The sequence below is a fragment of the Amphiprion ocellaris genome, chromosome 17, assembly GCF_022539595.1.
Source record: "Amphiprion ocellaris isolate individual 3 ecotype Okinawa chromosome 17, ASM2253959v1, whole genome shotgun sequence".
Classification (NCBI taxonomy): Eukaryota; Metazoa; Chordata; class Actinopteri; family Pomacentridae; genus Amphiprion; species Amphiprion ocellaris.
Genome location: NC_072782.1, coordinates 6,020,841 through 6,044,050, shown reverse-complemented (window position 1 = coordinate 6,044,050; position 23,210 = coordinate 6,020,841). Strand labels below are relative to the sequence as shown.

The following is a 23,210-nucleotide window of genomic DNA, read 5'->3' as shown; positions in this document are numbered from 1 at the left end:
CCTTCATTATGAACTCTACTTTGTATTATAATAGTAGAAAAATATAGAAATTATATAAATTATAAAAAAGTTCAAATATCTAAATTGTTATATTTAAATATGAATTATATATTTATTAATAATTAATAAATTTCTATATTTAATAATACATAAATGTTTATAAATTAAAATCTCTAAATGTATATATTTAAATTATATTTCTTAATATATAAATGTATTGTTAATATACAAATAATTTTATATAGTTATATATATATATATATATATATATGTTGTTGAAAAAAATTATATATATATATATAATATATAAAATAAATATATATAGAATATATTTAATTATAAAAGTTAAAATATGTATATTAGATATATAAAATTTAGATGTTTATTCTAAATATAAATAAAAATTATATTAATATATAAATGTATTAGTAATATATCAATAATTTAATATTGATAGATTTAATATATATAATAAACTATATAAAATTTTCTATATAAATTATATAAGTCTGATATGATATATATATATATATATATATATATATATATATATATATATATATATATATATCAGACTTTTCAATTCTCTGTATTTTTTACTTTAAGTATATGCTGTGCATATTTTTTCAATTTTTTATATATATTTTTTCTAACTTATACAGATAAATGAGTATTAGATCAATATTTAGACTATTGTGTTGGTATTTGCCGCGTTTGTGGGTTGTCTGTGTATCAAATGCTGCTGTGAGGATCAATAAAGTATATATTCTATATCCTATGGTACATGCTACTGCATTGTAATTGTGATGAAAAGGTGACTGCAGTTTGGTCTGTGGCCAATTTCATATTGCTACATGTGCCTCCCAAACTAAATTTACTTTAGTTCTTTTAGTGATGAAGTAGTGCTACATCTCTAAAAGTCTATTCCCTTTGGGGTTGAAAAGTGAGGACCAAAGTTTGACCTTCAGAATTACAAGAAAGTAATTCACTCGGTTACCTCATAAAAATACATTTGCTTTATTGAGTGATTATTGTACACACGGAGCACACAATGAGGCAAGCTTTAAAACACTAACTAAAGTAACTCCATCTATTTAAAAATGTCATGGGCATATCCACAGCACATTATGGTTCATTTCCCTAACACTACAGAGTCACCTTTAATACACCCATACCTTAATTCCATATGTGGAATACTTTAACATCCATTAATTTAGGCAAGCATCATAAACTGGTAACTCAATAAATAATGGAAAAAGAAACAACTGACTTAATGACTCATTTGCCAGAGTTTACAGATATTACTAGCTTAAAAAAATAAGCATTTCTATGTACACTACAAACATACTTACTATATTTACAGGAGGGGAGGCAGTATGTACAAGTCATTAGACAAAAGCTTTGTTTCTTCTTCACGCTGTCTCAAACAGGCGTGTCTTTGTTGCCTTCCAGGGCTGAATACAGACGTTGCTATTAGAATAGCCTGATGGCTCGCAGCTCATCAGTCCTGAGGTCTTCGACCTGATCCTTTTTTTGTATGTCTTTTTTCTTTTTAAGAGTTTGCATGTTCTTCATGTGTTTCCTTTCATATTTGGGTTTCCTCTTACATCAAACCCATGGTTGTTTGCTATAATTATTACTCTTATATGTTGACGTGCTCCGGCTGAGTGGCCCCAAAGCTGAGGTTAGTTCTCATGTGGGGGATTCATGTAAAACAATTTATTCTTTAAACAGGTCTAAGTGAAGCTGCTGATCCCAGTGTTTGATCACGGTTACACTGACGTCCCTTATCTCTGTTCACCATAAATACAGCCAAGTACAGTGAAGTCATATTCAAAGAAAAAACAATCAGTTTTATCTAGAACCAGCTGACTTCCTGGATAAAACCTGTTCTTGTTTAGACATTTGTTACACTATAATTGTAAAATACATCTGAGCCTACTCTCCCATTCACACATATATACAGTATAAAGGCATCATGAATAAGCATCTACAGACCTGTCTTCTGATAGCAAACACATCTCTACTGCACTGCGGTGATATTTATGAAGAGTTGCCATTCTTACCGTAGCGTTACTGAACATCTATGTTTGGCTCTCTGCTGTCAAGGTAAACAAACTCTCATTTGTAAATAGTGAGTGACTGGAAGGAGTGAACAGTTTGGAATAAGAGTAAAGGAGGACATTCCAATCTAGCCATTCTCTACTGAATGTTCTCTAAAAACTACAGTAATGCACAATGCATGGAAAAATAGAGCTCCAAACATTCTGTGCAGTCTATAGAGGCGTGGGCATAAAAACATTTCATGAAAACTGTGTTCACTCTTATGTAATATATACTATACAGATATACATATATATATATATATATATATATACAGGTTGTGGTCATCTATACGTTTGATTCACAACAAGGACATACATTCACACATACACACGTCTGTTGCAACTAACAGTTTTTAAAGATAAGATAAACCTGAAATGCAAAAATCTCCTTCACTCGACTCATTTTAATACAATGAATTTTTAAGACATGGATAACGTCAGCTACTCAGGACTGTTTCTGTTGTTCCTCAGTGACATCTTACCAAAAGAGCTGGAGATGTGGAGATCTCCTGCTTTGTTCTGAGCTAATTTTTGGCTCACCTGGTTAGTGTCCCTTTAAGATAAAATTTTCTTGGTGAGGATCTCCTTGTTCAGGTTTTTCTTCTCTGATTGGAGCCAGTGTTTCTGAAGAAGTACTACGGGGTGGTGCATTCGTGTGTCTGCCTTCATGCCTTTACGACATCTTTTCACGGCACAGAGAGCAGTTGACTGGCTGTGGATCAATCCGTCATGAGCATCTATGTGCAACCCCATGATGCACTCAGTTCTTTGGACTTCTAGCACACAGAGCAGGTCTTGGAGCCCGACCCTCCACCACTGGGGTTGTTCGCAGCAGCTGTTGGACAAATCCAGAAAAAAAAAGAATAGCGTTGAGTTGTGCTGTGGTTAATTTCAGTGTACAAACACAATAACGCACCACACTGAGTTCATACATTTCCCCAGTTCACTGTACTTTAGGATTTATTCAAAAGAATCACTCCACCTTTGTTGCCTGTTGCTGCCTCTTTAGCAGCCTTTTCTTCCTCTATGGCTTTGAGTTTAGCTTCATACTCTTCTTTTTTAGCATTCCATTCCTTCCTGTTGTTTAGGATGCCGTCCAGCATCGGCTGGATTTGTGGGTGGAAGCGAGAAAACTCCTGATGAGAGCCAAAGAGTGAAAGAAAGATGAAAACAGAGAGTTTAGACCAGAGGGTTCGTACAGACAATCACGCTCCTGGGAGCAAAAATACATTAATGAGCTAGTGCATTTTAGGTTTTATCAGAAATCAACCAGACAATAATCACAAAAATAGCTCACAATAAAAACTGATTTCACTCAGAAAAACTGTCAAGAATCATTCAATAATTCGTTACCTTGTAGACAAATGTGCAGACAAAGTCAATGAAACCACACTGCAGCTTTGGAAGCTCTGCTGCCTTGTTTCTGTCCATCATGGGCTGGTGGGAGGAACAGAAGTTTGCAGCATTCAGAACCATCATATTCATGAAATCAGTGCCGGTCTGTATTTAATTTGGAGTTATGGTCCTTTATGCTGTTGGAACATAGCTTCCAGTCATCAGTGGTAATGCTGATTACCATGTTTCTGAGCGGAATAAACCATGCAGCATCTTTAATTCTACAATAACCTGGAAGTCACCTCCTGCTTATACAAGTATGGCTTATTTTTGACATTTTAAATTTGCCTTACATCGTCTTTTTATCTCCTGATGGGTTGCTGAATAATTCACCTTCATTCTGGTGAGTTTCTGATAAGGAACTTAATGAGCCTGATGCCTAAACTGACATTTTTCTAGCTCTGGGTTGCTGATAGGGACACATTACTATTACTAGGTTCCCTCTTTATGCACATATAGCAGAATTATAATCGCATTTTTCAACCCTTGCTGTTGGATGTGTCCATTAGGCAACAATCCAGTCGACATGAATACAATACATATGCAATTTTCACACAGATGTAGATTTAGTCCAACAATTTGAAAACTCACAATGGGTTGTTGTTCGAGTACTGTCCTCTCCAGGTCACCCTGTTCCCAAAACTCTGCTGCCACAGACAAGGCAACCTAAAAGGAAGACACGGACAGTTATCTTTGGAGAAGCAGCTCACAAACACAATAAAAATGCTGTAAAACAGTCCAAAAACTAAACTTTCTCCAGCTTCTTGAGGTTTTGTGCATTATATCTAATCACTTATCAATTCACTTATTGACACTATTTTATTTGCTCAGTAATTCCTTGATTTGCTCATTTTCTGTGCTTCTCACTTTGCTCTGCACTTCCCAAGGCTTTGTGATAGCGGACAAGTCACATGCAGTCATCATCATAGCCCTGAAATAAAAAAAAAAAAAAAGATTTGGAAGATCAGAGAAATGTAAAGGAACAGTGAACATTGTGTACACTTGATGTACTCACATGACGATCTCTTTTCTGGTTGTTTCTAGTGACATGAAGTCAACCCACTTCTTTTCATCCTCATATGTGTGTGAAAGGTCCACGATCTTTTGGAACATTGTTCTCTTCCTGGCAAGGTACAAGGAAAAGACAAGACATAAGAGAATGAGCTTAACAAGGGAATGAACAAGTGGGGGGCAGTGATCAAGTGAGAGATTGTACTGACTTGAAATAAAGAGCCAGGTCAGTGGCGATGATAGCAATGTCCATGAGATGAATCACATGGTCAACCTGTCGCCTGTTAAGGTTCTGGTAGATATTCAGCGACTGCAGATGAAATGCAGAGAAAGGTGGGTCAAAATTAAAGACTGGAAAGATATTTTAGTGAATTGGGTTCAATTATTTTGTCTTCTTTCTCACCTCGTCAGCCAAGAGAAACTTTCCAAACTCTAAATGGTGTCTTTCCAAGATGGAGGAGCCATGCAACTTAGCCAGAGGGTTCCCAGACCTGTTGAAGTAAATAAAAAGACCTCTAATGTCAGCCTTCACAAAGGGGCTGCTTTTACAATGCACCACATGTTGTACAGTTTAGAAAAAGTTCCCAAAAGCACTTACTTGACCTGGTACAAGTTATTCGTCCCTCTGTGATCAATATCATGGAGGAATCCTGCAGTAATCATGGCCATTACCTCCAAGTCAGTGTAGTATCGCTTCAGCATCCCTGTCTGAGCACACAGAGGCACACACCAAGTGACTCAAACAAAGAAATGCACAAAATCCATGACTACAGATGCCTGTGTATGTTCTTGCTGTCTTGTGCGTTTCAGGCCCTTGAGAATGAGTGGAAACTTATAAAATTTGAATAGCTTCTACTGTAACAGGCCAATGAAATGGATATAATAATACCGTTAATAGCGTGAACATGGTCTGCCCCACGTTGAAGCCATGACGCCAGTTGTGGTAGGTGATTCTTCTGTAGCCTTTACTGACTGAGTACATGAAACGGACCAGCACCTGAAATAAGAGCAGAGAATTGAATAATCAGCTTTTAATGTCAAGGCAAAACTAACAGATTGTCCACAATTTTAAAATCAAATGCTCATTTGTGTCTTCGTACGTTACCTCTTGAGGGACCTGGAACTTCTTGACCACTCCAACTTCGTAGTACATCTGGATGCCGCACTTCACCAGCTCCATCTCTGTGCAGTTGAAATCCGAAAAGTGGAACTGATAGATCTCAAACTTCTTAATCATTGAAGGTAGGTCTTTTTTCTGAGATGGAAATGAATAGCGCATGAGCAGAGGTAGAAAACTAAAAATTAAACACCACTTTCATGGCCTCAGTAGACCAGTAGTTTCAGACTCTTTTCTAAAATTCTGTTTGGTCAAGCACACAAGTGCCAGGTTTACCAGGATATCTAGGAGCTCGTCCTCTTCACACTCCCTGGGTTCACAATCGTAGACTTCTCTGGTGTTCTGAGAGAGATGTGAAAACCTTTGAGATTAAATGCTTTACCTGAGCAAACAGTCAGTAGTACGGTTGTCAAGCCTATTGCAAAATGAAACGATTATATTGAGAGAAAAATAGGAAATATTGAGCTTTTTTTTGGCCAGATATTAGACTGTTTATGTTCTGGTGGGACAGGTGGAGGAGAGAAACCCCTGTTGGGATACCTGCATGTAGACATTCAACTGAACAATCCCATTTTTATAATTGACTGACAGGCAGAAAGAAGTATAGCAGAACAGTACTGACCAGGATATTTTGAATTTCATCATCCCGACATTTGACGTGGTACAGCACCATGTCCTGAGCAATGTCTTTTCGGTTCTCAAGCTTGTTCATCTTGTCGTAAGTGTCTGTGTTCAAAACTGACCATCCCAGGAACTGGGTCAAAGCCTGAGAAACAGGGAAATTAGCAAGAGAACAGAATCAACACGCAGAACTTCTAACATAGGACGTCCACATTTTACTGTCACATAGCAGCGGTTTAATGTTACCTCCATGAGCTGTTCATCCTGATCATCAAACGGTTTTCCATCTTTTCTGTTGTAGAACGTGGCCACACCAACTATTTCTTCTTTTTTGTTGACGATAGGCAGCGACAGAACATTTTTTATGGTCCAGCCACTGTTGTCCAGTGGCTCTGTCTGCAACATTAAAACAAAAAACCCAACATAACTCTAGAAGATGCCTTCACTGTTTATAAAGCAGTTTCCAGTCAGTGATGTGTGAAAGCCTCTAATTGGGGCCAATGCAAATAGTGAATCACAAATGCTGCAAATTAGGACATTCATGAGGCAGGATGTCTGATTAAGGGTTTATTATTTCTGTAATATTACTTTAACTTGACTGCAGAATGTGAAATACTCCTTGCATTAGAATATAAAGCACTTAATATTTTGATGATTGATGATTTCATGTGGTAACGATTCATCACATCTTAAATCCATTATGCAAAAAATATTGAACTGAAGCTTTAAAATTTGCATGTTTTCCTCAAATGGTTTGGGTTCATTCTCTTACCTGAAACTGGAACGTCTCATCGGCACCAGCATTCATGATGTTACAGATCTAAGGAGCAGAAAAAGAGATCCAGTTGAAAGATGTGCAAGCTGAAGGCTTTGGTCCTAATTGATTCAACAACTTGTAGTAATGAACTAAAAAGAAACTTACAAAACCACTCTCAGCAACATAAGTAGGCAGTCCACTACTCAAAGCCCAGTGGTCAGCAGGTGGATTGCTGTGTGTGACACAAGAGTTAGAAGATGAGACCGTAGACTGTATCCAAACTGTGATTAATAAAGTTTTTCAATGTGTTTGTATCATCAATAAAAAAAGCAGAATTATACATTATTCTCAGCTCTGCAATTCAAACAGCTGAGGCTGAATTTTCACTAATTTGCTATCCTTCACCACATGTCTATCTTATATTTTATGTGATTGATTTTTTATTGTTTTATTGTGGTTTTTTTTTTACATTTTAAAAACATTTCCTTTAATAGTTTTTTTTTTTTACTGTTTTATTGCTTTTCTTGCTTGTATTGTTTTATTGTTTGTTTATATAACATTTCGCCTTTCAAGGGACAAATAATAAAGTTGAAGTTACATCTTGAATAAATAATTACTCACACTAAATAAAACTTGTTAAGTATTTACTTACGGTATTACTTTGATGTCCTCTTTTCCATGTAATATATAATCAATCACTTTGTAGAAAATTACTTCCTAGGAGAAAAATGAAACATGGACATGTAAAAGAAAAGGAACAGAAGTACAGAGATGTTTGCTAATTAATTGACTGCTGAAAAAAAAAGTTTGATAACGAAATAAAATAATATACCCTGCCATCTGGAGTTACGGGGCCAGAGTAAGGTGCCTGCTCTCCCATCAGCACTGGCCAGATGTCAAAGAACTCCTGGAAGGACAGACGGAGGAAGCTGGTAACTTCATCGTAATAAACGCACAAAACGTGGCTTGTTACATTTAAGACACAAGAGGACATAATACCTTTTCCTTTGTCATGTCTAGTAAACCAACAGAGTAGCGGTCACAGTTGAGGTAGGCTCGGACTGTGTACAAGGCTTTGTGAAACTGTCGCTCGATGTCTGTCAGCTCTTCAAATACCTTGTTGGCAGACCACAGCAGCAACTGGAAAACACAACACACATATGGTAAAAAGTGCGAAATGTTTAGTTCACGCAGGTTTTCAGTATCTTGTGCAGGTTAAAGTCCTGTACCTGTCCTTTACGTGTCTCACAGCTGTGGAGGTAACTCAGGTGGTAGATCTTCAAGTTCAAAGAGGCAACTTTCAGATACTTTAAAAAAAGCTGAAAGAGCAAACAGGGAAAAAATGGCACGTTACAACACAACCTCTGATAAAATAACAGAAATTATACATTATGATACAATATGTGTTGTAAGGGGTGTGATATGTCAATATAGTGAAAGGATACGGATTATATAACTTTTTTAAAAATATAGTGGATAATAATTGCTCATGTCTGACATCGGAGAAGCATTCATTATTTCAGCCATGTTAAAACACATTCATAGACATTTTTCTTTTTTTTTTTTCATAGACATTTTTCATGTCATCAATGCAGCAAAACATAAAAAGCTTCATGCAGTAAGGGGTCTCTTCATAACTGCTTTATATGCTGCAGCAGTTCTCTAGGAAACTAGCAGATTTTTCTGTCTGTCTGATAGTTGTGTTATTAATCTGTCGTGGGTCCAAATCCATTCACCTTAGGTTTATTCCTTCTGTTTTGAAGGGTAGTTTATCCCTAATGGGCATGACGTTGTCATATGTGATGGATTAAGGACCTGACGCATATCTGGTCCACTTGTTAAAGGCTTTAATAACCTGCCAGTTTCCTCGTAGGGAGCTCCCTCCCAGCTGAAGTAATAAATATATCTGTCGGTTACCTCTTAGAGCTATCATCACAAATGGACATTCTCTATCTAAACAACCAAAAGATCCACAGTTTAATTCTGGCTAAACTATGACTTTATTTTGAGGCCTCCATACATCACGTTGCTCTGTTCTGACTGTGTGTGCGCTTTGTGTATTGGTGCTTACATCTTCATCCTCAGCAGTGAAATGAGGCCCTGTGGTCTTGTTTATCGCCATGATCACGGCCACCATGTCTTTGCCGTTGAGGATGGGTGTAGCCAGAACGCACTTGGTCTCATACTCCGTGAGTTCATCGACGAATGAGCTGAAATGCTGGTTCTAAACGACAGACACACATTTGCAAAAGCCTTCATTACTATCACTGTAGACATGAAAAGATCCTCCCTATTGAACAAGTCACGCTTATTGTTTGAAACAAAAGATAAATCCAAAATTCTATTCATTTAGTACAGTACAGTTCAAGTACTTTAACTTTATATTATGATAAAGAGTACACATGTATCTTAATTTAGTCGACTGTAGTTTCGTGACTCCATAGTGGATTCATGTGTAATAAAAAATGGCATGTAGGTGGATGGGCAGCTTTGTAGGGAATTTTAGGCCTCTATAGTATCTATGTGGATCAAAACCACAATCACTACTGACAGTCAAGAAAATTTCATAAGTAAAATACAGTGTTTCTTTTAAATCTACACCCCTGTACTTTGCTGGATATCTTACAAAACATTTAATCTCTTTATGTAATTCACATCAGTATAAAAAAGATCCACTATGAACACAATGTATTGCAGTGAAGTAAACTAGTTTTGATCTGTTTTAGATTCCTGCTGACTGCTGACTAAGTGCCAGAGAAGTCTAATCCACAGCTAGAGCAGAGGCTGATGGGATCTGAAAATAAATGGATTATGTCTGACAAGGAGATTTACACCCTCACTTGGTCAAGTATAGATATGAGTGACTAAATCGTGTTTTACATGTCTATGATCAACAGACTTTGGTCAAGATATGTACTTGAATTCATGATATCGTATAGATTAATTACAGAAATGCCACTGACTGATACTGAAAATTAACATATGGTCGGTAGAGCAGGTTTCTAATCTTACACAATCTGTTGTAAATCTACACTTTTGATGTATCACCAGTACCACAATGTTGCTACAAAGAATACTAAGCTTCTACTCCTCTGCATTGTTGATAAAAACTTCCACAAATTAAATCCGTATAAGACACGAATATGGTTTCTAGAGACATTTCTAGATTAATTTACTGTCTAATTCAGGGGATTGTGTCCATTGGATGAACTGGATTGAACTTCCCTCGGGATTAATAAAGTATCTATCTATCTATCTATCTATCTATCTATCATGGTGAGCTAGTTAATTATGTCAAAAATGGTTCCAGACTACCCCAATAAATTGGTATTTAAGGGTTATATGAAATGAAAATCTTCTCCAACATAAATTGTGTTACCTTTTTCATGTGCGATTTATCAATGTTTGTTCATCTCCAGCATGCTATTTAAAGCCTTGACCTAGTTCTGTTTACTACACTTTTCATACACAGGAGATTATTAGGCTGCATATTTCTTAAACAATATACCAGTCCTCCTGAGTTTTGTTATTTATATCAAAATTATTATTGGTTAAAGGGCAAACATGTATTTATCACTTAAAGCCAATATTTGTAGGGTTTAAGAACTGAAGACTATGATGTCACCTGGTGGTAATATCATGAATCACACTGTCACAGCCAATGATGTAGCCGCATATATGCTTAATAAGTGCTTGATCACTTTAGAGTACTGTTATTTGGTGCATTATTTCCCTCTAACTTACTAACTGCTTACCTGTTTGACATCTTTCACATTAACAGTCTTCTTGGTCAGGGCCACGTTGCCCACTATACCCATGTCAAGCGGATAGACGATCTCAGAGTCTGGTGGCACCACACAGTTCTCCAGCTCTGACTCCGTGTTGACGTTAAAGAGCCTCGTGGCGAGTTCTCCGATGCCGTTTCGCTGCCGGTACATGAACAAACTGCAGCGGTCGGCGTGGATGAGTGCGCTGATTCTCTTCAGGATCTTGAAAACCACCTTTTCCACGTTGATGTTTTCTTGCATGTCTTTGATCAGGTCGTACATGATTTGGCTTTCTTCAACCTCGAAAAAGAGAAAAAAATTGTCAAATTTTAGGTTACAAAACCATTAAAGGTTCACTAGTATTGTTTTGTTCCAGTAAATAAGTAATAAAAAATATCATTTACCTGACTGAGCTCTTGAAACTGACTGAAATCAACCTGTTTCTCTGGGAGTCCTGATATCTTCGCTACAGAAGAAGGATTCATTTTCTTGGCAAAGTACTGTTGAGCAAATGCAGGGTTCCCTTTAAGGAAGTTTTCCACATCTTCCTTTTTCGCACCCATGGTTCCTTCTTCCTCCTCTTCTCCCAAATGTCCCTGTCTGCTGCCTCTTCAGCTCAGTGATGGAGCTCCCGCTGGGTCCAATGCTGCTCTGTAGAAGCAACCTCCAACTCCTCCAACTGGAGACAAAAAGCAAAATATGCAAACAGTTTCACTACTTTATCTCCTTTATGTCCAAAAAAAATGAAATCTTACCCAGGTATTACACTGAAAGTGGGAGAAAAGAAGTGGACACATTCAAATGCAGGTGAAAAAAAACATAATCCCCCCTTGTTAGTGGGATGAGCAGACTGAGGAAGGGAGAGCCCTGAGGAGAAGGCAGAGGGCTGAATCCAAACAATCCTTGTGTCATCAGCAGATAGTGCTGAAGGTTAGCAGGGATCTGCCTATACTAAACTCATCAGCTGACCATGTAGTAACAGATATGTGGGCCAAATGATCCAGCCTCCAGTGTGCTTCAGTACATTCAGTGCCTGTAAAGCACAAGTCAAAATCTGACTCTAAAACTGTGTTCATTTACATGTGGTTGACTTCAAAAGTCAAAATACATATGCACTGTCATGTCCTGCTTTTAAATCTCATGAAAGCAGGACATATACGGGAAAAAAATTATGATTTAATTGGGTTCTCTGTAGAAACACTTTCCAGTTTTTCCTTTAATTGCACTTATGCTATTTCAATGAAAAGGATGGATTTATTAGAGGCTGTTTGCAGTGACAAGTTGGAATGGATAGAACTTTAAAAGTCAAAAAACAAAGCATACACACAACAAAAACAATTAATTAGCGCCAAGAAAATGAAACAGCAAATAAGATAAACACATTTCAACTACCAAACCAAGTTAGTAAAGCTGAAGGTAAAACACAGAGCCTAAAAACATGCAAGAATAGCATCTAATAATAATACTAAAGAGAAAAATCTGTGAGAAACTGTTGTGTGTTTCTTGTTTATTTCACAGTTTAAATTCATCAACTTACAGATTGTGTATTTAAAACAAATGTGTGATTTGATTTGATCCTATTTCATCACAAGATGTCAACAGAATGTACAGAAACATAAATGCTAAGTCTACATACACTGCATGGCGTTTCCTTATCATATCTCTTTCCGCTACTTTTTAATTGATTACAGTCCGCTGCATCTATCTCTCTCTCTGTCTCTGGTCTATCTGTACAAGCTCTTTAAGTCCTTATTAAACAAGGCCTCCTCTGGCATAAGCCCTATTTAGTTAGGACACTAGCTGATTATCTCAGCACCCCAACTCTCTGTCTTTGTACAATCCTAAATGCAGTCTACATGCAGAGCACAGACACAATGTGGAAAAACAGAAATGGCCTGCACTTCTGTAGGCAAATTAATCTTTCCATTCAGAGCTGGGAAGACCTGTCTATAATAAGGTTCCATAAACACCTTAAACAAAAGGTCAAAGACATAATCTGCTTCCACTATAATACATTACAGCAGGTCCAACATGTGTACGTGTGACAGAATGAGCGAGGGAAGGAGGCTGTAGTGATCCAGGTTGATCACTTTGATGAGAGGGTATACTGGATGTGTACCTGTAGTATCACCTGTATTAATCCACGTATCATCTGAATCAACTGTGGTACACACTTGTTCTTTACTTCACTGGGGTTCAGAAATGGTGCAAGTACTTTTTTACATCTAAGTGAAGCTGTTTTAGCTTTACCTAGTGAGAATGCTTAAATCTTAAAACTGTTTAGTCTGCCGACATAAAATCTGCATAACAGTGAATTATTTAGCAGTAAATAAGAGTCTATAAGTAGTAATGTTTATCATCTTTACCAGCTTTCCATCTGTTAGCTTGTCGCTCATTAGCACTATTATGAACACAATGTTCAGCCAAATTTGATGGGAATGTCATTCATTTTGAAGTATTTGGTGATAAACAAAAGGACTGAAGGTGCTGGGTGAAGGTCAGGGGATCAATACTGCTACTACAATTCATTCTAAGGGGGAATTAATGTGTGTCAAATTTCATGGCACCTAATCTGGTATTTATTGAAATATGTCACTAAAAACCTCACATATCCACACTGTGGATCTCTTTAGGGCTTACACAGCATAAAGCATTCACTTCAAACTAAATTTTTTGTCCTGTTTTTCAGTAAAAATGTGCTCCTTGTTGGTAGCACACAGCCTATATAGTTCCATATTTATAAGCGACTTTAAATGCAACATAGACCACATTTTGTCTACCAGCGTAATACAACTTTGGAGAAATTCCTACACACATATCAATGCCATCTCTCTTCCCAGGCCAGACAAGCTATATAATCCCTCCAGCGAGTTCTGGGTTTGACCCAGGGTCTCCTGGTTCGGAAAACCTCCAAAGGAAGTCTCCCTGGAGGCATCCGAATCAGATGTCCAAACCACCTCAACTGGCTCCTTTAGATGCAAAGGAGCAGCAGCTCTACTCCGACCTTCCTCTGGATGTCTGAGCTTCTCACCCTATCTCTAAGGCTGAGCCCAGCCACCCTGCAGAGGAAGCTCATTTCAGCCGCTCGTATCCGCGATCTTGTTCTTTCAGTTTTTTCACTACCCAGAGCTCATGACCACAGGTGAGGATTGGAACGTAGATGGACCGGTAAATTGCAGCTCATCTCCCTCCTTAACACAATTGTTTGGTACAACACCCGCATCACTGCTGACGCTGCACCAATCTGTCTATCCATCTCACGCTCCATTTTCCAATCACTCGTGAATAAGGTCCTGAGATACTTGAACTCCTTCACTTGGAGAAGCAACTCCCTCCAACCCAGAGGGAGCAATCCACCGGTTTCCAGCAGAGTACCATGGCCTCAGACTTGGAGGTGATGACCCGCATCCCCGCCACTTCACACTTGGCTGCAAACTGCTCCAGTGCAGCTGAAGGTCATGATCTGAGGAAGCCAACAGAACCACATCAACTGCAAAAAGCAGAGATGCAATCCTGAGGCCCCCAAACCAGACACCCTCCTCACCCGGCTGCACCATGAGATCCTGTCCATGAACACCACAAACAGGATCGGGTCACACCACTACTGTACTTCTTACTATCTGTAATGCTGCCATACACCATGAGATGGCAGCACTCCCATAGAATAGTTTGCTGTCAGGGCATCCTGCCAGTGAAGCTTTCAAACATGTGGTTAACACTGTGAAAGGGTCTATTTTATCCCAAAATCTGATCTTTTTCCAAAAAATAACCATGTGGATTTTGTTGGCTAAAGCTAACCACTCTGCGACTGGAAACTGGGAAAAAAAAATAGAACAAAAATTGGTTTGGTTTCACATGAGAAACAAACCTCAGTCTCCTGGGTGAAAGTCCTGTGTTTGACCCATTGATCCCCCACAGCCTCCTCCCTACTGTGGACCTTTTTCCACCTCACCTGACTTCCTAAAGCCTCTCTGCCCGAAAGCCTGTCTGCCCAAAAGGTTTTCTGGCAGAAAGCCCTGAACCAAACTTCTTCAACCACCTTCTTAGCACCTGTAGTCCTGAAAGCCTGTACGTACCCCTGCGTCACAGGTGACTTATTTTGCCTCTTAGGATCATGTGAGTCGAATATTATAGCTAATTAAAATATATGCTACAAAATATGTTACAAAATGGGATGGACAGACATCATCTTATTCTCCTGGTCACGTATCAAACACTGGGGCACTTTCTATTTCATGAAGGAAGCTCTTGTTCCTGTATAGAGATACACATTTTTACTCTCGTGTCTATAAATCTTTTCCAGCTCAAGATGCCAATAAAAAAGCTGTCTTTTCCTGAAATTAATAAAATTCTTCCATTCACAAATCAAAGGTCACAAGCCCAATTAGGAAGCCTGGCCAAGAATGACCCCCATGATCATTGCTGAGTTGTTTTTTTTTTCCACAGAACTGTTCCAGGGTCACAAAATGACTGTGAGAATTTTATCATCAAATCTCTGTTTTCACAGAGAGCAAGTCCCTCATGTAATTCTACTCTGCTTACTGTGTCCAATTAAACAACCTTGGCACAAACACATACACTTGTCTTGTCCTGTTTAAAAGTGTTGAAATTAAGAAAATCAGCATTTTGTTAAAAATAAATGCCATTTTTGCTTGTAGGACTTTAAATTCAATTAAAAAGGTGTCAAGTTTTTCTGTTTTTGTCAATACTCTATTTCAGTCTGTGGAAGTAGGATTATAGTAATGAGCAGCACAGTCAATGGAAAAAATAGATCAGCTGCCTTGACTGACTTGTCTGTCTGTATCCTCGCTGAACAAACTGTTTACTATCAGTGTGGGGTCAGTCTACAACGGTCACCTCATTTTAAAAGAACTTTAATACGGAGGTAAAAGGTATAATAGTAAAACAGAGCACAGACAGGAGTTGTAAAAGACTTTGGATGTTACTACATGACATTTTCTTTCAGCGGTAATCTCAGGTGACCAGGGTTAATCCAGGAAATGAGCGTTTGTGTCTGTGCCTACGAGCATGAATGACTGAAAATGGACACTGTCTGCACTGTTATGCCCTTGCAGTGTTGAGTATTTCATTAAACTCACAAATTTCTTCTGAAAATGTCTTTGTTGATGATGAAGTACAAACTTAACATACTTTTAGTTCATGTATTTAATTACCTAACTGAATTATTTGAATGTGTTCACAAACTACTACTCAGAGGATTACACCCTCATTACTCAGCCAAAGAAGACAGCGTAACTAGGTAGTCCAATTCTGTTTACTCTCGCCTGGCAGGTATTACGGCAGGTGGTGTGACAGAGTGTAACCTACGTCCTTGACCTGCAGTCTGTCTGCTCCCAGTCCTTTACATTTTCCTGCAATTCATCTAGACATAATAAAATGTTCACGCAATGCTTTGCCACTTTGAGCCATCTTCTGTGCTTTACCGATGGATTTGTCAAAGTTCCCAGGAGTTTCAGAATACAATAAGTGACGACAACTTACATTTCAGTTTCGTTCCTCGTCAATATATGAATATTAGGTTCTAGAAACTTTGCAAAGAATGGGCCAGAAGAAAGAAGCTACAGTGAAGCAGATCATGGCTGAGGAAGACAACACAACACAGTGCTTGACCATCCTCCTTAGTCACTTCATTTACAACCATACAGCTTTATTCTTTTCCCTCAAATCAAGTCTGCACTTAAGGGAACCTACTTTATGAGTTCCATAAGTGATTAAGAAAAAGACTACTGTACTGTTTTCTCAGTGGAAAACCAGAAGGAAACAAGTTTAACTTTAGGTTTTCTTTATTTATACTAAATTACACCATTCAGCTCACTATTTAATTGCTGTACCTCAGTGAAATGGTTTAATATCAAAACATTCATCAAGATTGTATATAGAAAATGAATTGTGAGTGTTCATCCCTGGAGGTTCTTCTTATAGAAACACAACCAGTGCCATTTTTTGAAGGTTGCCAAGGGTGGTACATTCAACAACACTTCAGCTGCATCACGTTTTTTGAGTTTAAGTTCACAATTTTTAGAACATACATCAAAAACAGCACTTTATAGGTTTTTCAGCTCTCCTAGTCTGGTGATAAGGACTTTCTGTATTTCAAAATAGCACTAAGCATGATCGATCCACAGTCAACGCAGAGTCTGTCAGCTTATTTGACAGGATTTTTTTGTCCTTTTGTGACTATTTGGTAAACAAAAATGCCTACTGAACTTGAGTAATCCCCACCTGGCAATTTTCAAGTTCAGATAAAAATGAATTATGTGGGAGATGGTTGTTGGACATTTCCATCATCATGCTTTACCTTGTGGTCCGCTGGTTGTCTGAATCTGGCTTGGCAAGGTTCGTTACTCCTTCAACTCTTTCTTCTTATGCTGGAATTTTGGAAGTGACTGCCAACTGTAGACACCCAACATTATTACTGTGCTCAAAAACATGCAATAAGCAACTTGACCATTACAAGTTACCAGCTCAGAAAGAAAAAACAAGCCTACTTCGAACTGCCACACCTGCTTGTCGCTTGAAAATGCGTCACGAAATGCAGCTCGTGTCGCAAGCTAAAGACGAAGCTAACGTCCGCGTTAGCTTGCGATATCAAATAAGCTAACGTTAGCTTCGTCCAAACCTCGGACAACAGAAGCTATTTTAATTTTCAAAAGGGCTAAGGCACATGTATTAAAACGCAGACACACTTGAAAGATTGAAAAAGTAATTAAAGAAGAATACACGTCTGTCACAGATTAAACATAATTTGACAATGCTAAAAAGCATAATATGCTAACATGCTAATGCATATGTACGCTAGCTAGCTCGGTAGCTAAGATTGTTTCACATAAAGCGCAAAGAAAGCATAATATAATGCTGCAAAACTTTGTGCAAAAACAATACAAACATTGTTTGAATGCATAAATGGACATTTTTACTTACAGTCTCCTTTGTTGCACTATTCATGGTTATTTCCACAAATAAGTGCAGTAGTGTCATTTAATATCTTATTGTAGTGTCTTAAATGCAATATAACTAATACTTTTACTAATTACTAAGATAAATTTACAAAACAAACAATACTAAAATCTTATTTCTCTACTGTAAGGCTATTTGACTGGACCCTGGGTTATTCATTATACAAATGTTGGCACATTTAATTAAAAAAAAAAAAAAAATCCACTTCCTATTACGTTTGTATTTTGTGTACGTTCAATAATACAGTTCATTGGCCAGTCCTGGTGTGCATGTGTCTGTTTTACCGCGCTTCCCATCAGTTACATAAAGGTTTAATCATTTTTATAGTAAATCTTGGGCAGGTTTGAACGTACAAGCCAGATTACAGTAAGGATTTCAACCCAACAGGATTACCTCTAGATTTAAGCACCTTATTTAGTTCCAAGCAGCGAAAATCAGCCATAAGCTTGTCTACAGTGCACATATATAAGGGCAGCCCCTGACACAACACCCAATCTGCTGGATAACCACGTACAGAATATTACTCACTGTTGCTGCTTTGAACCAAAACAGGTAGGACAATTTACTTTGTAGTTATATCATTGTCAGCAAGTATTATGTTTTTTCTGTTCTACCAAGATATTGTATGAACTGCTATTAGTGTCCAAAAGACATTTTTCTTGGCTTACATTTTGGAATTTAACACGGAATTAGTTTTTAGACTGACATGCATTGCTTCAGCATAATTTGAAATCTAACCAGCAGTCAACTAGCGCTACTGTTTTCTATATTTCATCTTAAACTGTGCCCTTTATTGATGGTACATTTATAATATTACTACATCAGACGACAGGAGTTGATGGGCTACTTTAGAGTGAAGAAGCAAAATTTAATTTCAAACAATGAAATTTGAATTCCAAAACGTGATTGGCACATATAACACTGATATGTTTGTTCATTACAGAATGGGATCGTCTAAGCTTGCCCTGCTGCTGGTCTTTGTCTCCTGCGTCGAGCTCTCTCTGTCCGCCTCCTGTGTTGTTGACAGCTTCTCCGTCAAAGAGGACTTCGAACCCCAGAGGGTGAGTTAATGCACAACACACAAATGGCCTGCATCTTGCAAAAAAAAAAAAAGTTGAAAGCGGTTTCTGATTTTTGCCCGTCTTTCATTTTCATTGCAGTATGCAGGAAAGTGGTACGCACTGCAGAAGAAAGACCCCGAAGGCTTGTTCCTGCAGGACAACATCTCAGCTGAGTACACCATCGACGATGACGGCTCCATGACTGCATCCTCCAAGGGACGTGTCACTCTGTTTGGGTAAGTTAGATAAAATTAGATAAAATTACAGAATTGGCTTAGACTTTTTAGACTTACATACAATCATACACAAAAGCAAGACCTTCTGACCTTCCTGCTTTTGCACAACCGCTATCCTCATCCCTGCTGAGGGCAAAGGGTCCTTTCAGGCAGAAAGACCTTCTTGCCTCTCTGTCAAGACCTGGGGGGTTGAGGGCCACTTCAGATATTCAGTTTCCTGGGTACAGAAGTTAAGAAATGTCATCAGGTTCTGCTCATGATCCAAGATAAGATTTATGAAAGGAACTTTTGCAAAGAACGTGCTGAACAGCATTAATTATAACACGTGTTTTTCCCTGGATTATGAAGGATTAGGAAGAAAATGCAGGTAGAAGGGGATTTTTACACAACAGTGCAGACTTAAATGCACTTTTACAAACAAACAAAAGAATTAAAACTGAGTTCAGTGTTCAAGAACCTGTAAAATATACTGTTGGCAAAAGACTCTGCCTACTATAGACTGGAATGAGAATTTATGAGACATACACCTTAAGAATGGTCTGTAATTGCTAGAAAAATGACAGTTTTTGCACTTGTTCCACATTTTGCATAGTGCTTATATGTGTCTGTACCATAATTTTGCAGCTTCTGGGTTGTGTGTGCTGACATGGCTGCTCAGTACTCCGTTCCCGACCCAACCACCCCCGGCAAGATGTTCATGAACTACCAGGGACTCGCCAGCTACCTGTCCAGCGGAGGTTAGTTCTGCACACATTCCCTCTGCACCTCACGTTCTTCTTCTACCCCGTGGTCCTTCTCACACCTTTCTTTCCAAACCAGGTGACAACTACTGGGTGATCGACACCGACTACGACAACTACGCCATCACCTACGCCTGCCGCACCCTGAAAGAAGACGGCAGCTGCGAGGACGGCTACTCCCTGGTCTTCTCCAGGAACCCCCGCGGCCTGCCTCCCGCCATCCAGCGCGTCGTCCGTCAGAAACAGGAGGATATCTGCATGGCCGGACAGTTTCAGCCTGTCCTGCAGTCTGGAGCCTGCTAGACAGAGAGGAGGGGAGGAATGTACACCGGCTAGCTGCAGTCTAGGTGGTTTGACAGCAAGAAGAGGGAGAATGAGAGAGTGCATTTATATAAGTGAGAGAAAATTGCAAAAAAAAAAAGCAAAACAATAACACTGAAAAATCTGCAAGACTCTCCAAGATTTTCATCTGCTTTTCTTTTTTACCCATTTCCTCCTTGTTTCGCTCATCCATCCTGTCTGTCAGAGGAAAATATTACTGTTGCAACAGAGATTGGAGTGAATGTGACAAATAAAATAAAAATATTTTTCTAAACAAATATGTTGCAAAAATGTCCTTTGTACTCTTGGGAAGTGCTCTTGTAAATTCACTTTAATAGGCTTTAGTTACACATGTAGATGGATAAAAAAAAGTGAACTCTGCACCACAAAATAGTCTTTATCAGCAGTTCAGACTTGAAAACATGCTGCACTTTGACCATGTAAGTGGCTAATGTCTTCTGAGCCCAAGAAAATGCAGCCAAACACAGTACAACACGCTCTGAGCAGTAATGGGCTTACTGGTGGTCTGATGCTTAGAGATCTTAGTCCTATTACACTAACTCAGCTGCTAGACCACTCAGGGTGCTGCAAGGTGAAGGACCAAACTAAGAATGTTTCTAAAGCCATGTCTGGTTTGGTCTGCTGAAATAACTTCAGGGCTTCATGGTTACAAGTTAAGCAACAGAACCATCTGTGGTGGAAAAATTATTCACATCCTTTATTGAAGTAAAAGTACTAATAACATACAAGTCCTACTTAAAAAGTCTTACTATGTTTTACTATGTGTTGATATTACTGCTGCGTATTTTGCATTTTACTGCTGTAGTTGTTTGAGATTGAGCTCAGTTTAACTGCTTCATTTGGGTAGTTTAATCTACAACAATTCATATTTAGGATCATCATAAATTTGTAGCATTGATGTCCTGTGCAAACTTTCTTTAAAAAGTCTACTTCTCATGAGCTCTGAAAAAAAGCACTGTTTTCAGCTTCATTGAGACACATCTTCCAGCTAATCCATGCTTGTTCTTTAATAGTTTATTGATGTCAAGAAGAAGGAGAATGTTTTCACCTCACAAAGGAGAGCTGTCAGGCCAATGTAGAAGAGCAAAAAGTACAATATGTCGCTCTGAGATGTGGTGGAGTAGAAGTAGTACGCTGCACAACATGGAAAAGTACCTTGAATCTGTGCTTAAGTACCAAACTTTAGTAAAAATACTTTCACATTCCACCACTAAAAACCATGATGCTGAAATGATCTTGCTTTTATGTCTCAATCTGTGTAGTAGGTGCTGTCAGGGAAGGGAGAACGAAGGAGCCCCTGATCCTGATAACATCATAATACAGTTTATATTGACATATTTGTCTTACAGTGACATATTCATCAGCCTGACACATCTAAAACAGGCTGAACTAACTGTTAAAGATGCATCCATTTCTAAACCTGCAGTACTATTTAATCTCTGTTCTAGTTTATTGTCAGGTCGTGCTGCGGTATGTTGGAGAAACACTGCAGGTGGAAAGTAGGGCTGTGTGTGACTGAGGATCAGCAGGGGATTGTGGATATCGTCTGTGAGTAGTGACACTGGTTGGCGGGACAGTGTAAGCTACAGTTAGTCTGTTTGTAAACTAGCTTAACTCTGAGAGGATCAGCTGTTCGGCCTTACTGGGAATCAGACCATCTGTAAATCTCCAGAAAAAAACTGCTGAACCCCAACAATGCTTTCATTAGGCCGGTTTGACAAATACCTTCAATCACAGGGTGTGGATTGTGATAATGTTGTATTTTGCACAACACCAAGTAGTGAAAATAACACACAGCATTTCATATATACAGTAGACACCAATTTGAATAAAAAAAAGAAAATAAGTCTGAGGAAAAATAAGGAGTTTGTAATGTGTCTTCATTGCAAATTCAGACTCAGACTGTAACACAGAGGTAAAACTAGAAGTTTCATCTGCTTGATTCTGTTGAGGCCTCAACCAAAAAAATCTGATGCCTTTTCCTTCTGCAGCCAAATGAATGAAAGTTGAAGTGACAACAAAACTTTACTTATTACTCAAATAGTTAGAAATTCTGATTGAATGTCATATTTCCATCTGTCAGACAGGTAGTTTTCCGCTTATATTCACAGTTTTGATACATTTGATAACCAGCTCTGCCCAATGTTAAACTCATTACCTTTGATAAATGTACACAGTGTGAATGTTTAATGTTAATTGTCACAGTTAGATCTGTCCACCAGAGGGCCATCAAACCACACTTAGTGTTGAACACTAAACTTGAACTCTATAGAATGATAGCTCATGACAGTTTCATATAGTATTCATTGTCATTATTGCATTAACCCCCTAAAGCCCACTGTTGCAAAAATACAACATCAGTTTTATCACAGGAGCAGTTAGCTATGATAGAAGCTAATTCTGCGGCTGTTAGAGGTAGACTTTCCTTATGAATTTACTTCAGTGTTGTGTTGGAATGAGGCTGGAAATGAGTCATTATTTTCAAAAATACCTGGAGGTGTGCTTGGTTTTGAAACATCACCAGATTGCTCAATCCAAAGACCCGTCTGTCTCCTACTCACCTGCACCACTATTTTCTCCACAGGTTTCTGTCTGTATGAAAGAAGGAAAAAAGAAAAAAGATTACTTCTGTACTTCAGCTGTTGTTGTGTAAAAGATACAACAAAACATGAACACGCTTCTGCTTGCAGATTGGTCATTATTGACTATAAATCTGCATAGTTAACAACAGTGTATTCTAATGAACTGTCTGAAGAGATGAACAACCACACAGACACACACTGAGCTGCAGCTACCATGAACTGTGCTGCCTAAAGTTATATAAAACAAGCTGTAAAAAAAATATTGAGACAAATGGATTTATGACACAGTAGCATTTGTTCATTAATTATTTTCCAGACAGAATTGACGTAAACTTACAAGTTACATCATCTGAACTGTAAAGCCATTCTTTCTGTGTGGTTGTAAATGGAAGATAAATATAGATCCTTTCGCTATAAATCAGCTGAATCAGTAACCGAGACATTTCACACCAGACATATCTTTGCAGCTGCTTTGTAGATAGGGTTAAGGTTAGATTA

General features: G+C 38.2%; 2 protein-coding genes across 3 annotated transcripts; one reads left to right on the top strand and one right to left on the bottom strand.

Annotated features, from left to right (window-relative positions):
- Positions 1–993: 993 nt before the first annotated feature.
- pde6b (phosphodiesterase 6B, cGMP-specific, rod, beta) lies at positions 994–17,244 on the bottom strand. Of its 2 annotated transcripts, none has more exons than XM_023267967.3 (24): positions 17,093–17,244; positions 11,178–11,452; positions 10,762–11,073; positions 9,078–9,230; positions 8,236–8,325; positions 8,006–8,146; positions 7,839–7,913; positions 7,659–7,723; positions 7,172–7,238; positions 7,022–7,069; positions 6,496–6,645; positions 6,251–6,394; positions 5,905–5,970; positions 5,617–5,766; positions 5,401–5,508; positions 5,110–5,219; positions 4,915–5,002; positions 4,721–4,821; positions 4,516–4,623; positions 4,368–4,431; positions 4,092–4,166; positions 3,459–3,542; positions 3,088–3,241; positions 994–2,940 (listed from the first exon to the last, which is right to left on the bottom strand). In XM_023267967.3, exons 2-24 carry the CDS (start codon positions 11,334–11,336, stop codon positions 2,882–2,884), a joined length of 2,571 nt encoding a protein of 856 aa, XP_023123735.1. In that variant the 5' UTR covers positions 11,337–11,452; positions 17,093–17,244; the 3' UTR covers positions 994–2,881. The 2 variants fall into 2 exon arrangements, with proteins under 2 accessions (XP_023123735.1, XP_035802913.1); XM_035947020.2 differs by lacking the exon at positions 17,093–17,244 and adding an exon at positions 11,529–11,688.
- Positions 17,245–18,161: 917 nt separating this feature from the next.
- Positions 18,162–20,387, top strand: rbp4l (retinol binding protein 4, like). Its single transcript, XM_023267979.3, has 5 exons — positions 18,162–18,303; positions 18,695–18,812; positions 18,912–19,048; positions 19,673–19,785; positions 19,868–20,387. The coding sequence occupies exons 2-5, from the start codon at positions 18,696–18,698 to the stop codon at positions 20,089–20,091; spliced, it is 591 nt and encodes a 196-aa protein (XP_023123747.1). The 5' UTR covers positions 18,162–18,303; position 18,695; the 3' UTR covers positions 20,092–20,387.
- Positions 20,388–23,210: the final 2,823 nt, after the last annotated feature.

Bases quoted from the DNA above. Each gene is read 5' to 3' on its own strand.
- pde6b (XM_023267967.3), bottom strand. From the start codon at position 11,336: ATGGGTGCGAAAAAGGAAGATGTGGAAAACTTCCTTAAAGGGAACCCT. The intron at 7,914-8,005 runs GTATTATGTCCT...CTGTCCTTCCAG, and splicing joins TAGACATGACAAAGGAAAAG to GAGTTCTTTGACATCTGGCC. The intron at 5,971-6,250 runs GTCAGTACTGTT...CATCTCTCTCAG, and splicing joins ATGAAATTCAAAATATCCTG to AACACCAGAGAAGTCTACGA.
- rbp4l (XM_023267979.3), top strand. From the start codon at position 18,696: ATGGGATCGTCTAAGCTTGCCCTGCTGCTGGTCTTTGTCTCCTGCGTC. The intron at 18,813-18,911 runs GTGAGTTAATGC...TTTTCATTGCAG, and splicing joins AGGACTTCGAACCCCAGAGG to TATGCAGGAAAGTGGTACGC. The intron at 19,786-19,867 runs GTTAGTTCTGCA...TTTCCAAACCAG, and splicing joins CAGCTACCTGTCCAGCGGAG to GTGACAACTACTGGGTGATC.